Source organism: Rutidosis leptorrhynchoides, chromosome 1, assembly GCF_046630445.1.
Source record: "Rutidosis leptorrhynchoides isolate AG116_Rl617_1_P2 chromosome 1, CSIRO_AGI_Rlap_v1, whole genome shotgun sequence".
In the NCBI taxonomy this organism is placed as follows: Eukaryota; Viridiplantae; Streptophyta; class Magnoliopsida; order Asterales; family Asteraceae; genus Rutidosis; species Rutidosis leptorrhynchoides.
This window is the reverse complement of record NC_092333.1, coordinates 459577038-459594204: the sequence shown is the minus strand read 5'-3', so window position 1 is coordinate 459594204 and position 17167 is coordinate 459577038. Positions and strand designations below refer to the sequence as shown.

Below are 17167 nucleotides of genomic sequence, written 5' to 3'. Positions count from 1 at the left end.
CTATTTGTTAATTATTTATTACGGAGTATGTTATTATTCATCATTATTATATCTATTCTATTCACATTATAAAATTGTAACTTTAAGAGCACTCGGTGCCTGGCTTCCATTCCACCGTCCGCCACCGACGCAAGGTCGACATGAATACCGCCCCGGCTTGCATTACACTGTCGCCTCAAATCGTCCCTAGACCGATGGTGAGTTTAAAATTTTTTTCATTGTTTTTATTTTCTTTCTAAATTATTATGCTTTTTTATTGGTTAACGTCATATTCGATATTCAAATGGATGCCAAATCACACTTCACTTTAATCAATTTTTTTAAGATCTATTTTCAACCTTTTAAATTAAACACCGAAAAATGAAAAAATAAACATAAACACCTTGTGATTTAGCTATTAATTAAATATTAAACATAGGTATAAAAATAACATACGACGGTGAGTATAAACTAACTACAACAATGAACTAATTCCATCTACCTCAAATTTACCCAATATCTGAAGTTGACATGTGGAGTGAACCATCTACCTTCTTCATCTTGCCCATGTGCTGATTCCCCTGTAACAGAATTTAGGTTACTTTTTAATTAATAATTAATTTAAATTAAATTAAATTAAATTAAATTAAAAACAAGTTATTACTATACAACATTGTACTCTCCGTCCCATTACAAGTGTCCACTTACTTTTTGCACACAGTTTTATAAAATTCCTAACTTCATTTTCCACCAATTAAAAATCTTTTCTTTTCAGAATAACCCCTTCTAATTAGTTGAAATCCTAAGTGAACATTTGATATGGGACATGAAAAGATTACATTTGAAGTGGGAGGGAGGGAGTATTACTCTTTTTTTTTTTATTAAAAGAAAAACCCCTAATCGAAGTCTCCAAAATCCTAAATATACACACACCTTCTCTTCTTCAAGACCCAAACCCTGATAATCACTAATTTTCTCTCTCTAAAATAAATATATATAAAAACCTTTATGTTTCATGTGTTATATCGATACATGTTTAACGTGATTGAACCGATACCCTCCTTTTAATCAACCTCTAAAGTCAACATGCACAAAGCCACAAACCCCAGTTGATCAATATCAATTTCTTTATATAAAATTCATTCTTGTTCTTCATTATAATCAATAAAGTTATTGACTTTTTTAACAAGTGCTCATAAAAAAAAAAAAATGAAGAACAATGAAGAACAATCAAGATCTCTGTTTGGTACTTCACTCTCTGATCGACCAAAGTGGCAGCAATTTCTCATTTGTTCTTCTGGGTTTTTCTTTGGCTATCTTGTTAATGGTGTTTGTGAGGTAATTATTTAAAACCCTTTGTATTATCTTAAAAAAATTGGGCCTTTTTAGATTAAATTAACAGTCTTTTTTAGCTAGATGCTTTTGTTCTGTTATAAATTCGTAAACCCATTTTCAAGTTTGTGAGATTCTGTAAGGTTTTGGTGTTTTTTTTTTTAAAAACTCATGGTTAAATTATCGATTTTTTTTTTTCAAGAATAGTGCGTTAATAAAATACCCATGATTATTTTAAAATTAATGTTTTTTTTTTTAAGAATTCGGTCTTTTAGAATAACCCCATATTTAATTTGCTGAAAATTTCAAGATTTTAGTATTTGTTGAAGAAATGATGATTTGCTGATATTTTTGAAGATTTTTGTTATTTCTTGAAGATATTTAATTTTAATATTAAAATAATAATTAAAATTCCATGTAAATAAATAGGCTAATAATTAAATAATAATTTTATATTGTTATAGTTTGATCTCAAATTCTTCATGACGTTTAAGGCTGCATGCAAAAGCCTTTATGCTATTTACCTGCAGAGATTTGGATACTATTAAGCTTTACCAAGTCTTTTTTATAATATAATTGCTTACTTTTTCCTAAATTTGTGTGCTTTTTGTACTAATTTCTGTAAAAAAGTGTAAGACTCGATTGCCTTGAATTTTATGGTGAATCCTATTTGGGTCCTACTGGGCATATCACAATTTAATTTTATCTCAATTTAGTACCATGGAATAGTCCGTGCAATTTTTGGTTGCTTAAAATTTTGGATGATATCATCTTCTTTGATCAAGTCTGATTTTATTATTTCCCTTTTAGATAAAGATATTGACAACTAATTATTAGTAATTAATAAATAAATTAAATTTGACCAGAATAAGTCCATAGGTAGAGGGGTATTGTAACGTAGATTTAATCCCATAAATCTCTCAAATTTTTTGTGACTCGGAGTTAATTTTTATTTGACTTTGAATAGTCAATATGGTCAGAAATGCATATTTTGCTGGTTGGAGTACAAGTTGTTAAAGTATTATTGTGCAGTGGAGGCAAAGAATCTTTATATTTTTGGGAGTGATTATTGCTACAAAACACATTGGTTTAAGGATAATCAAAACAAGAAATCTGTAACCTGATTCTATTGCGCTCTTTTTGCATTTTGGCATGTGTTTTTAACAGCAAATGCCTTTGATCAAGTTGTTCGACTTTTGCATTTTAGAGAGGTCTTTTGTCTTGATATTTGTGTTGTATGATGGTACCACTTTAATTGACCCAAAAACAAGGGTCTTGAGTTCATTGATGCAATGTCTCAAACTTGGTGCTGTATAATTGTATATTCAAAATCTACATAATTCTGTATAGCTTATTATAAATGTTAATTCTACTACGTGTGATAACCGTCATATCATTTGACCGACAAAAGTCTGGAATCGTTTTATTTATTTAATTTTTTTTTTTCTTCGCGTGTGAGCAATACCGTTTGTGTTGATTGATGCTAATGATTTATATATATATATATTTTTTTGTTTTTTTCTCTTCAGGAATATGTATATAATCGGCTGAAATTCAGGTTAGTTTTACATCTAATTACGAATATAAGCATTGTTTATACGGGTTAAGGTTCGAGTATGCTATCATTTTGCTTAACAGAATTTAACTGTAAAAACTCTTTGTTTCGTGTAGTTATGGGTGGTATTTTACCTTCATTCAAGGATGGGTTTACATTGCTTTAATTTACTTGCAAGGTTTTACAACCAAACAAATGGTGAACCCATGGAAGACGTATGTAAAGCTATCCGCAGTTCTTATGGGTTCTCATGGTCTCACTAAAGGCTCTTTGGCTTGGCTCAATTACCCTGCTCAACTTATGTTTAAATCCACCAAGGTTAAATCTTGATTTCACCCCTTCTAATATTCACTGTTGTAAACTCATTTCTGTAGAATGTTGCATGTTATTTGTGATTATACCCAGAAATTGTGACCTTTAGCATGAAAAATGGGTCCATTGGGTTAGGAATTATACCAATTGGGTCTGTAAAATCTGACCCATTTAGACCCGATCCATTTGAGCCATCTAAAATTCTAACTCGACCAATGACCTGTTGGACCCATGACCCGTTTTGACCCAACCCCTTCGGGTCTTAAACCCAAACCGACCTGTTTGCCATGTATATTTGTGATCACATTGGGAAATTTTTGTTGATAATGGCAGGTTCTTCCGGTGATGGTCATGGGAGCCTTTATTCCCGGATTAAGGCGAAAATACCCTCCTCACGAATATGTATCTGCATTACTTTTGGTAGTGGGTTTAATTCTGTTCACTCTTGCGGATGCAAATACTTCACCAAATTTTAGCATTCTCGGTGTTGTCATGGTTTCTGGTGCTTTGATCATGGATTCATTTCTTGGGAATTTTCAAGAAGCTATCTTTACAATGAATCCGGATACTACACAGGTGATTTGCATGTGACTTGATACGTTTCTTGTTTTCAGGGGTGTGAATCAAGCGAAGAGCAAAAAAGTTAACTTTTTTTAATTGTTTTTGTTTAAAAATGTTGGCTTTCTTGTGCAGATGGAGATGCTATTTTGCTCAACCGTTGTGGGTTTGCCTTTTTTGATTCCTCCAATGCTTTTGACAGGGGAATTATTCAAAGCGTGGAGTTCGTGTTGGCAGGTGAATTTTCTTTTGCTTACGTTTGAATAATTAGTTTTGTTCTGTTTTTGTGGTAAATGTTATATTGCTTATTGAATATGTGATGGTATTTGAGACCTAATATTATTAGTTTTCCCTCAAAGTTTGATGCTAAAGAGGTTGAATTTGTATGTCACAAAAGGTCAATAGGTGTTACAATGTTTTTATTTTTTAATTGTGATAGGTATGTGGTTACAATGTTTGTTGTACTCATCAAACATTTGGATTTGTTCTGGCCTTTATTGTTTAATATGAACTTTACAACTTCTTAGTTTGACTTCTTAATCATATCCTACTCCTTTCAAGTTAATATTATATGATCTGTTCAAGCCTTTATTGCTACCCTGTTGGTTTGACTAAAAAGTCAAAATTTGACCTTTTTGTCAAAGGTAGACTTTAAACTGTTACAAGTATGATGTATCATCCTTTTGATAGTTTTTGTTTCATTGAAACAGCATCCTTACGTCTATGGTGTATTAGTCTTTGAAGCAATGGCAACATTTATCGGTCAAGTCTCTGTTCTGTCCCTCATTGCCATTTTTGGAGCTGCCACCACTGCAATGGTACAACACATTCCTTCAACTTCAAATAATACTCTGAATTTTGATATCATATATAGTAATGATGCATCCACATGCTTATGAACTTGTACGTAATGACATTTGATAGATAACAACGGCTAGAAAGGCGGTCACATTGCTGCTATCTTACTTGATCTTCACGAAGCCACTAACGGAGCAACATGGGACCGCTTTGATTTTGATATCTATGGGAATAGTATTGAAGATGATACCGGAGAACAAACCGGCCCCAAGAATGGTTCAGAAGATGAAGGATTTGTCTTCAGATAACGATGAAAACCGAAGAGATGAAGAGGAAGAAGAGAAGAGACCATTAGTTTAATAATCATTAGTAATATAATTTTATTTTATTATTTATTATTACATGTTTTTTTCTTTTTTGGTGTTTGGAAAATGTGTAGGAAATTATTCAGTTAATTACCTCCTTTTGAGGTGGTTGGTTTGTGGGCATGAACAATAATCACTGTTTATTTGGTAAATTAGCATACAAGTCCACAACAATAAAGCTTAAATATATCCATCTATATGTAATATAATTGTTTTTCTTGAAGTATTTTCATTTGTTTATAGTTTTTCTAGATATGAAAAATGCATGGTTTATACGCCTCTCAAGCCCATTGTGGGTGGCTTTAAAATTTGCCAAAAATAATGAAACAAACTGAATAACAAATGTAGGCAGAACATGGGTTTGTTTGTAGTTACTATTTATAGGAGGTTCTACTAAAAGTTCAATCATGTAATGTACAGGAACTAATGTACAAGCTTAAAACGCCCCATAATAATATACGAAGACGTGTCACAATGTACTAGATTCAATTCGTATGTTAAAAAAAAAAAATTCGTATCATAGCAATGATGATCAAGTTAACATCATGACTTGTTTCCGAGCTCGGATCTTGGATTAATTAGTTAGATTATAAATAGATATAAGTTAACAATCGTCATGTGCGTTCTAGTTTCCTTCACTTAGAAGCTAATTGTAAAGTATGTTCCGCTTCTATGAGGAATTGTCGGGTTAGTTGCTTTTGACCTTGCCTGTACACTATGCATAGCCCCATTTGTTTCGACTTAGTGCTTGCTTCACATGTGATTCGTTGGTGCCACTGCTTCATCAAATATTGGAAAGAAAAAAAAAAGCAGTGGTGAGTTTAAGTGATATCCCGTGGGATTATGAGACACCACTAGTTTGTAATTATTTTTTTTTTAAGAAAATAACCTTTAATTATATATAACACACCACTAAATTTAACTATGGTACCCATATATATTTCAAGTTTATGATTTGTCTTTTAAGTTGTAGGATACCATAAAATTTAACTACTCGAACCTTATATATTTTTTGAATTTGTATTTTTTTTTTCTAATAAACAACCACTAAAATAGTATTCAAATATAATTACAACTGGAAAAAATCCAGGACCCCATTGATTTCCGATTCTAGAATCACCACTGAAAAAAGGTCAGATCTTCATATACATTGTTGGTCGGTCTAGAAATAGAAATAATTATGATTTCGTCTGTGGTTTTACTATTTAAAAAATCTACAGACAATGTAAATAGCCAGTAACCAAATAAAGTTTTCCCTGTTCAGACAATTCGGAGAAGAAGAATAATTTGTACAGATTGAGATGTCTTGGAAGAAAATCAGGACCCAACTACTGTGATATCTTGGGATGGTTATATGGCTAATTATAAGTTCCTATTTATCTTTGAAAAGGAAAATACTTTTTGTCAATTCTCAATTAAAATTCAAACTCAAACAAGGACTTTTATGGAATTGGTCATACCTTTTGTCATCTTTGGGTATATTCAAGGTTGGAGTGTTCGGATCTCGGGAAGATCTCGTTTGGACTTTTTAGGGAGATCTCGACATCTAGGATTAATCTCGGGGAGATCTCGGAGGTTGACTTACGTTGAATTTATAGTTTTTTTCAAGGTTGCAAAAGACGCGAGACGGGGTCGAGACGGTCGGGTCCTAAAAGGGTCGAGACGGTCGAGACGGGGTCGAGACGGAGGTCTAGACGGATGTTGACTAACGTTGACTTTTAAATAAAAATGTTATATATTATACTCCGTATATATATTGTACATTACATTATTCCAAACATAAGCATTTCACACATGTTTAAATACTTCAACATTTCAAACATAAAAAAAGAAACCCTAAGTAATAGCACAACGTTTAATATTAAAAAAAAAAAAAAAACTTGAAAAAAATCAGAAAAACCCGTTTTTTCCCGTCTCGGACCGTGTTTGACCGTCTTTTGACCGTTTTTTGGCCGATTTCCGTTTTTTCAAACGTTTTATGTATAAACGGGACGGGGCACTCCAAAATCCGTCTACACCCCCGTTTTTTCCGTTTTTTACAACACTGGTTTTTTTAATAGAAATATACATAAAAACGTAAATATATGTATATTTATATACGTTTTTACGAGATTTTATAAAAATATCCGAGAAATGAGCGAGAAAATCTTAGAAATTACGAATTTTACAAGAAAATCTTACAAATTAGCAAGAAAATCTGAGAATTTGTGGCTTTGACTAAGTTTGACCCCGTTGACTGAGAAATCTCGGGAGATGACCATCCCATCTCGGTTTTCTTCTAAAAACGAGATCTCGGGGGAGATCTCGGGAGATTTACAACACTGGGTATATTACAGCAAGGAAGCTTCTAAAGTAATTTGGTGTCAGAATCTAGAATCTTCTGTTCCTGTGCCCTCTTCAAGATGAATCATCCCTTCAAATTTCACAAAATAACAAAAATCTTTTTCAGACGTAAAGGACTGATTAGATAATGGATTATCGAGTCAATTAGTCAAATACCTTGTATTAAGAAGATCGACCAGCACTTGTAGGGCCCATGAATCCCCAGTAGTTTCTTGAAACGATCTCGACCCGTTTTCTGAACATGAGAAATTTTTTTTTTTTTTTTTTTTTTTGTCAAACAGTAGCACCAAATGCAGCGCATCTTTAACTAATGTGGCGCATCTCCAGCAGACTCACCAGTTTCCAACCACTTTAACCATTTTGAGGCGTGTCCAAAGACCCAAATCGACAACTGTTGCTTAACCAAAACATATTTCTTTTCAAATATATTTAAGCCAAAAACAAGTTTACATCATAAACACAATATTTGATATTAAACCGACGCATTGTAACATCATGTGGCAAACTTGACACATTTGACAATACGACAACCAAAGGACCAAAGCATGATTATTGGAACATATCTATCTCACCCAAAGCACCTACCAAAGGCATCTAGCATTCACTAAGAGCAAGCATATCCGCATTCCAAGAGCATATCATGCACACGTCAACTAATGTACCCTTTCCCTTGCTCAAACCGAAACCTATAAAAATGTTAAACAACAACGAGTAAGCGAAAACGATTAGTGAAATAATTAGATCACATACATACAGACATACATACATGTAATACCATGGTTACAAAACTCTGCCGACTCGTCCGAGTTCTCGGCGGGAAATCGACAGAATTGAGCAAACGAAAAATCGGTCAGTAACTCGGTAAAAACTCGGTCAACCTTGGTCAACACCGGTCAAACACCAGTCAACGGCGTCGGAAAACATAGATGTTGCTGGAATCGAGAAAACGTGAGGAAGGGGAACAAGAAAAAGGAAAAAAGAAGAGAAGAGGAAAAGGAAACAAGATGAAACCGACGGTCAATCGACGGTCAGCGGCAGTTAAACACCTTTAGTGGTGGCCGGATAAGATAAAAGGCAAGAGCAGCGATATTTTTTTATTTTTCTAGGGTTTTGTATTGATATGATAAAGGAAAGAGAAGAAAGCACGTTAGATCTGGTGACTGAGTTATAATATTGTGATATCCCTTTAAATATTTTAAATTATTTTCCTTTTATCAAATGACAATTACAGCTCCTTAAGTTTTACCAAACTTTGATAAATAGAACAAACTTGATATAAAGTCTTGAACCTTTAATTAAATGACATTAACAGCCCCTATTATTTATATATTATAAGAATATATATTTATATTAAAAAGTCAACATTAGTCAACATCCGAGTTCTCCGCCGAGTTCTCCGCCGAGTTCTCCCCGAGTCGCCGAGAACTCCTCAAAAACCTCTGGCCGAGTTCTCCCCGAGTCGCGAGTTTTACAACCTTGTGTAATACATACATAATCATACAAATTTCACCAAGGACGTACACATAGCACATACGAGCATGCAACATACAAAATATGCAAACACCTAAACAATTAAGCATTCTTAATATCGCATGCCAGACCAACTATCGGGTAATGTGTGACGACCCAGAAATTTTCGACCAAATTTAAACTTAATCTTTGTATGATTTCGACAAGATAAGCAAAGCCTGTAATGTTGAGTCACCACAAATTTTGAACTATTTTCATATATGCAATTACCCTTCGACCGCTTCCGACGATTCACAAACAATTAATTGTAAATAGATATGTGTATATATATATATATATATATATATATATATATATATATATATATATATATATATATATATATATATATATATAGTAATTAAAAATATAATTTAAAACATATCTATATATATATATGTGTGTGTGTGTGTATATATATATATATATATAAATAGTAATTAAAAATATAATTTAAAACATATCTATATGTGTGTGTGTGTGTGTGTATATATATATACATATATATATATATATATATATATATATATATATATATATATATATATATATATATATATATATATATATATATATATATAGAAATAGTAATTAAAAATATAATTTAAAATATTATATGTTATTGCTATTAAAATTTAATTATGTAAAATAAAATAAAAATATGATATTATAATAATTATTATTTAAAACATATCTATATATAAGTAAAGTATATTAAAATAAATATTAAGTGATTGTAATACTTGTTTGATGTTCCGATTGATATTAAGCAAGTTAAATTCAAACTTATATAATTTTAAAATAAACGGTGATCTGAAAATGAGTTATATAAATTTTAAGCTTACTAAAAGTATATTTAGAAGCTAATTAATAAATTTCAGCACTTTCTATATTTTACCCAGGATCGAGAGCGGACAGCTGAGTTAATTTTTATTTAATAATTAATGACCGGTTTCTATACCATAATGAATGAAATAAATAAAGATAATTAATATAAAAATTTGGGATTTTTCTGAAGACTTTTAATCCGCCACTAATTATCAACGGAGTACGAAATTCAGTTCGTGAAAGGAATAGTAGATGACGGCTAACAATTCACACGTTTATACTTTAAATTATATTATAATTATATTTATTGATTTCTGCAATTGATGGAACATATAACCGAAAGTTGATTTAAGAATCCTATTACTGATTGAATTTTACTATTTTTAATTTTTGGTTGATTGACTAAAAGTTAAGTAATCCGTGAATATGATTCTTCAATCAAGTTTACTGTTGTGGGTATGCTTTATTTAACATTCTCTGCACATATAGATAAGCATATAGATAAATAATGCAGACATATAATTACACATCAAATCAAATTCTAACATTTTCATCCTACTATTACTACTACTCGAGTTCTCATCTTCGATCATCACAAGAACCATCATATTTGTTTTTCTATCTCTGCTACTACAACCGAGAACAAATACAACATCACAACTACCATACACGACCACTTTCATCACCTCTAATTAACACCGACGATCACAACTCAACCGAACTCAACCACCATTGAACCTCACGGCCACCCCAACCGGCTACAACAATCACTAAACCGGTTTCCTTTTCTTCTTAGCGATTGCTTAAACCACCCACTATATTCACCTTGGATCATCTTCAAACTTTGATCAACCCTCACCATTTTATTTTTCTGCTTCTACTCGGTTAACCACCAACAAGTCATCATCACCACTTCAATATGGTTGCTGCTACATATGATCACTACCTTCACCATATAACCACCGCCACCTCAACCATCAAACACCCATCATCATTTTTATCAAAACCAATCACCATCTTTCGTGTTTCCTTCGTGAATTAAACAATCACAAACTGCAACTCGTTTGTTATGATTACAAAAACGAAACCAGGAACCACAAACCACTCAAATCACTTGTGTTGCTGCTCACTTTTGCAGACCCAAACCCCACCAGGTTACGACAGTTGTTCGCTGTAAATATAAACCAAACCCACCATTAATTCGCCACCTTAAATCAACCTAAATACCCACAAATGCTACAGTTGCAGTTGCTTCTGTCAACCTCTGTTATTGTCTGTTTTGGAGTCAACAAACCACCAAACGAACAAGAACTCACGATGGTCTGCTATCCCCTCTGTTTCTATTCGAACAACCAAGCAAGAAACAACCACTAAAGATCAACCTGTTGTGTGATACTTTCGTTTCTGTTCAAAGCCGGTTATCACCTTAAATCATTAAACGTTTCTGCTCGAGCCATAGAGGAACCAAACATCACGTTTCCTTTCTTCTGTGGAGCAGGTAACGAATTAAAAAGAGTTTTAATATGCTCACCTTTTAAGTTTTGTCAAATTGGACATTAGTGACATTATTATATAATGTGTGGGGCAATTTAAAACACTATGGACGACATATGAGAATCGAATTGGACTTGTTTATATTAAATGAATTTCTTTTTTCTAGTGGGTTGTAGAGGGTTGGTATGATTGGACCGAAAAAGACATTGATACAGTATATAGGCAATGATAAACATGATTAAGTGATGATCATAATGATGAAAGGATTAGGACTATGATTTTGATTATGATTAAGACTATGAGATAGATAATGAAATTCGATTAAGTTGAGGATGATGGGTATAAACATGCACGATGATTGATCAATGATTGATAATAAACCGTAGTCCCCATCGGTTGATTTCTTTTCGCAGTTAACCTTCTAATATCACGAATCAATGTTGGACATGAAATTTGAATATGGGCCAAAGTCTTTTGTTGTGTTGAGCTACTCTTGGGCTAGATGGTGGATCCAATTAGTTAAATTAATGGACTATTAAATGGGTTCATTTAAGTTTGGGCTAATCAATATACAAAACCCACACATTATTCAATTGAACTCGTTTGTTGTACGAAGCCATAATCGATGATTTGATGATGTTAGACGGTATTAAGATTATGATTTTATAGTGTTGTTCATATATAAGTTCTAGGATAATGATGATGTATGAAGGTAGAGATGATGCCATAATGATGTAAAGATGATGATGTTCACGATATTGATAATGATAATGGTTTAGGTTGTTATCGGGTTAGCGGGATGTCGCGGGTTCAAACCCGGACTTGGGCATTTTTTTTAAAGGACTACTTCTATGAGGTAGAATTACTATTACCATTATTATTATTATTATTATTATTATTATTATTATTATTATTATTATTATTATTATTATTATTATTATTATTATTATTATTATTAGTACTATTATTATTATCATAAGTATTATTATTAATGTTATCGTTATTAGTATTATTAATATGATTATCATTATTAGTAAAACTATCATTTTATCATTATTAGTAAATAAAAAAAACATCAATTTTAGTAAAATTATCATTATTATTAAAGTTATTATCTTTATTAAAATTATCATTTTTAAAATTAACATTATTATTAGTATTATTACTATTATTACAATTATTAAGTTAACAAACAAATGATGTTTATATAAAAATATATTTAATACACATAACTTAACTATACTAATACATTTATTTATTTAAAATAAATAAAATGAATATATTTAATTAAATAATGAAATACATAAGTTATCAATATAAAAATATTATCACTAATAAATACATATATATAAATTTGTTCGATTATAATTATATGTGTTAACATATATATAAATGATATAGGTTCGTGAATCCAAGGCCAACCCTGCATTGTTCAGTTTTTCAATGTCGTCATATGTATTTTTACTACAAAATACAGTATTGTGAGTTTCATTTGCTCCCTTTTTAAACGCTTTTTCAATATATTTTTTTGGGACTGAGAATATATAACGACCCTCATTTTTCCATTCTATACTTTTCCTTATTAAATGCCCAACTAAATAATTAAACTTAACAATTAAGAATTTATTTAACGATTGTTAAGAATAATAATAATTAACTTTGTAAAAGACAAGTAAATACAAGATAAAAATAATAAGCTTATTATCTTTTGTGACTAAATAAATAACTTTAAAACTTGTGTAATTAAAATAATTAAACTAGGATAATTAAGAAATCATTTAAGCAAATTAAAGTACAAGGACTAAAGTGAAAAATCACAAACCCTAAGCCTAATAACCCTAGTCGATTTTTAGAGGGTAAAATTACCCTATTACCCCTAAAAATTTCGGCTAAATCCACCTCCCATAATCCCTTTTTCTAAGCCAACTTATTCTCTAAGTAATTCCTTATTAAACCCTAATTCTAGAATCCTCCTATCCTCCCTATAAATAGAGACCTAACCTAACCCATTCCATGTACCAAATCATAAATTACATCTCTCTCAAAATTCTCCCATCTCTCTCTAATTTTCGGCCAAAGCCGAAAATATCATCACCACCACCCATCGAAATCCACCAACAATCTTCAAGGTGATCTTCGAGTTCTTCGTGTTCTTCAAGGATCTTCAAGAAGCTCTTCAAGTTTCTCAAGGCTTTAATATTCAATCTTCGTCGTGTTCTTCTTTTCTTCGTTAGTTATCTTCGAATCTTCAAATGTATAACATAAACCCTAAACTATTTACATAAACTTTGATTATTGTTGATTCATGTTCATATTATAAACTTGTTATACATAAGTAAATACATAAACACCTAGATCTATACATGTAAAAAAAATAATATAAACATATATATGTATGTATGCATGTCGACTAGGAAAAAAAAAAGGAAAGGAAACTTTGATCTTAAAACCCTAGGTTATTACATGGAAGATTTGTTATGGTTAATTAAGGAAACAAAATAAACCTACATATATACATATACAAATCGACACATATACATATATACATGTAAAAATTATATTATTTTTATGTACATATATATATACACGAAAATATACATATATATGTACTAAACTCTAATTACTTAAACCCTAAACCTAATTAATTATAAAACCCTAATTCATTAAACCTAACCCTAATTATTTAATACCTCTTTAATTATTAAAACCCTAATCATTACCTAATCATTACTACATTAAATAAAACCCTAATTTACTAAACCCTAATTTATGAAACTCTAGGACATTAATTACTAAACCCTAGTTATTAATTACTACTTTAATTAACTAACCCTAATTAATGAAACCCTAATACAACTTATACTATTAATTAACATGTATACACTGTTACTATTACTAACACCTATAACCTACTACTTATATTATAACACATAAAAACATTTTGGAATATGTATTAGAGATGTATAGATCTTCGAAATTTCTTGACGAATGGTTTCTACGAAACTCTAGGTGAAAGGGTTTGGATTTCCGATTTAAAGAGTCCTATAGCTCAAGCCCCTAGACCTGAAATGGCCATTCGAAGAAAGGGGGGGGGGTGATTGGAAGCTTATCTAATACAGCAAGTATCCTAAAATGGAAAACACTCTTAAAATAGAAACTTTCTAGTTATAGAAACTTACTAAGATAAGAAACCTACTAAAAGTGGAAACTTTCTAGTTATAGAAACTTAGTAAAATGAGTTGTACTTAAAACACTATCATACTTAAACATTTATTTAAACATGGGCAAAAACACTTACTACTCTTAAATATCATATGTTGACTTTTCTGCTCACTCGTCCAACTTTCTATTCCGAGGAATAATTAGCTCTCTCTCTACTAAGGTGAATTCATAGCCCCACTTACTATTGCGCAACTTATTTACTTTTATTCTTGGGGTGAGACACATGTTGTTTTTACATTATACAATTTAGACACAATTACCAACTGTTAAAACTATGCTATACCCGGCTATGTTCGACTAAGTCCCTACAGTGATATTTTTAATTGCTGCTCGCATGCTTAATTATTGGGGGTAGGCCTATCGGGAGTAACGTCCCCGATACATTTGACTAAGTCTTTGTATTACTTAATAATGAAATTAAACCAACAAGTATAAACGATAACTTATCTTGGGGCAAACTTGAACGTTTAGTCTAAATATCACGCTTTGGCATAACTTTTTGATCCTGCGGGAGATTAACTTTACAACTAAATCTTGTGGTCTAAAACAACGGTCAAACTTTTGTTATACCTATGAACTTCACTCAACCTTTTTGGTTGACACTTTAGCATGTTTTGTCTCAGGTGCTGTTTGATTCAAGCTCTTATACTTACTGCTTATGTGATACTACTTGGACCTAGGATCAAGAGATATCGCATTTATTACTATTGCATTTAAACATTTACTTATTCCTTTGTAACGACATTTCATTTTCCGCTGCGTACTCATTAAAGTTTGATTTTATCATTTAGTATTGTTCTCGTTATTATAATATGTTGGTATATTTTGATATTAAGTCACATTTCGCCCAGGCCCATATCTGGGGGTATGATAGATTGGTATCAGAGCCATGTTGTTATAGAGAACCAGGATTGCATCTTTATGTGTGCCTTATTTGCTAGCTAGGGTGCCTTAGCAATCTAGGAAACTATAACCTTTCCTGCCTTAGACTTTAAAGCACTTAGGATTGTCCTATAATCTTAACATTTATGCTTTCCTAAACTTGACTAAAAGATTCTAATCAAAGTCTCTTTCCTAATGATAGGATGTCAAGCTCAAGCATTAATAAAACAACTCTATTCAAGCCAACCGAAGAAGATACTAAAGGGTCTTCCACTGAAAAATCAGTCCAAAGTCCACCCTATGGCTTTGGTGGTCCTCGCTCACCAAACTATAGTCCACCTGCTTCTCCTGAATTTCACCCAACTCAAGGATCTGAAAGCGAAGGAGAAAGCCCTGCTGATTCTGCTGACCCTGGCTCTTTTCACTCATTAGTGCATAAACCGATGAGTACTCCCGAATGGGATGCTCTTCAAGCTCTCCCTAACTACGACAGCGACTTCTCAAATTACGAACCTGAAGAAGAACCAATTGAAGAATCGTTTGAAAACTCAACCCTAAAGAGAAAGCAACCCGAACCCGCTACCAGTCCATTATTTTGTAATAACATGGAGCACGTAAGGGTAAAGTCTGATATCCTCAACCTTCAGAGTAGTTGCGAGAAGAATAGGGAGTTTAGTAGACGTCATGTTGCTCGAATAGAAGTGCGTCTAAACAACCTAGAAAAAGAAAACAAAATCTTGAAGGAAATTATCAAAGAATCTCTCGAATCTCAAACCGAAAAGCTAGAGAAACTTGTGAAGGATAACATGAAAAAAGTGATGAAGCAGTTTAAGGACGAGAAGAAGAAATATGAAGATTAATTCAATCATAATATTCTTTAGTTATTTTTCCATTTTCTATCTATGTAAAGGCTATGCCTTAAAACTATTTCTATTTTCGAATCGTGCACTAAAAGGCTTATTTTAATGCCTCGTTCCTTAATAATATAAAGTGTTTTATATATATCATGTACACTTTATATATATCATGTGATATTAATACTTTATCTTATTTCTACTTGTAATTGCTCAACCCTATAATTTGTTAACTTATCCGACTTATGTTCATTTATGTAGCAACATCATGGTTCGTCTAGCTGAACCTACTGTTAACAATATTGTTTTGACTACCGAGCAATTCCAACAGTTACTCACTGCTACACAAGGCAATGCTCAAGCTAATAATGTCAATCCTCAACCGAAACCTTGTTCCTACAAGGATTTTTCAAACTGTCACCTTCCCACGTTCAAAGGAAGTGAAGAAGCTGTCGAACTAGTTCGCTAGTTCGAGAAGATGGAGTATATTTTCCGTATTTGCAACGGTGGTAATGACGATCGAGTGAAGTATGCCACTAGCTCATTAGGTGGTAATGCTTTAACTTGGTGGTCTGCTCATGCCAAGTCCGTAGGAATTGACAATGCTAATGCAATTCCATGGGACGAACTCAAAAGCATGATGGTCAACAAATTTTGCCCAAGGAGTCAAGTTCAGAAACTTGAAGCTGAGTTCTGGGAACTCAAGGTCAAGGGTACTGATATTGAGAACTACACTAATCGTTATCTGGAACTTTCTACTCTATGTCCTGAGATGTTTCCTACCGAAGCTAGAAGAATTGAGCGGTATATTGAAGATCTTCCCGAGGATGTTCAAGGGAATGTTATAGCTGCCGAGAAGGTTACTCTGGATGCTGTGATTCTTATGGCACAAAATCTGATGTTGGCCAAGAGAAGAAGAGCGTCGGCTAATAAGCAGGTTGAAACTAAGGGTAATAATGGTAAGAGGAAGTTTGAGCTATCTCAAGGTTCGACTCGGAATGTTAGTAAGAAGCCTGCGGATGGTACAAAGTCAAATTATAAGGGTTCTTATCCTTTCTGTATTCATTGTGAGAGGCATCACCCGGGGCAGTGTACTGCTATTTGTTCGTTGTGTAAGAAAGTGGGACACGTTGCTA

General features: G+C 32.3%; 1 protein-coding gene across 1 annotated transcript; it reads left to right on the top strand.

Moving 5' to 3' along the window:
• Positions 1–1188: 1188 nt before the first annotated feature.
• Positions 1189–5125, top strand: LOC139874118 (UDP-galactose/UDP-glucose transporter 4-like). Its single transcript, XM_071861646.1, has 7 exons — positions 1189–1317; positions 2841–2869; positions 2983–3184; positions 3512–3754; positions 3872–3973; positions 4447–4554; positions 4661–5125. Exons 1-7 carry the CDS (start codon positions 1189–1191, stop codon positions 4892–4894), a joined length of 1047 nt encoding a protein of 348 aa, XP_071717747.1. The 3' UTR covers positions 4895–5125.
• The last annotated feature ends 12042 nt before the right edge of the window (positions 5126–17167 follow it).

What these genes read in the sequence shown, in the direction of transcription:
- LOC139874118 (XM_071861646.1), top strand. Translation starts at nt 1,189, where the DNA reads ATGAAGAACAATGAAGAACAATCAAGATCTCTGTTTGGTACTTCACTC. An exon ending in TTATGTTTAAATCCACCAAG is followed by an intron (nt 3,185 to 3,511) that starts GTTAAATCTTGA and finishes TGATAATGGCAG; the next exon opens with GTTCTTCCGGTGATGGTCAT. An exon ending in TGAATCCGGATACTACACAG is followed by an intron (nt 3,755 to 3,871) that starts GTGATTTGCATG and finishes TTTCTTGTGCAG; the next exon opens with ATGGAGATGCTATTTTGCTC.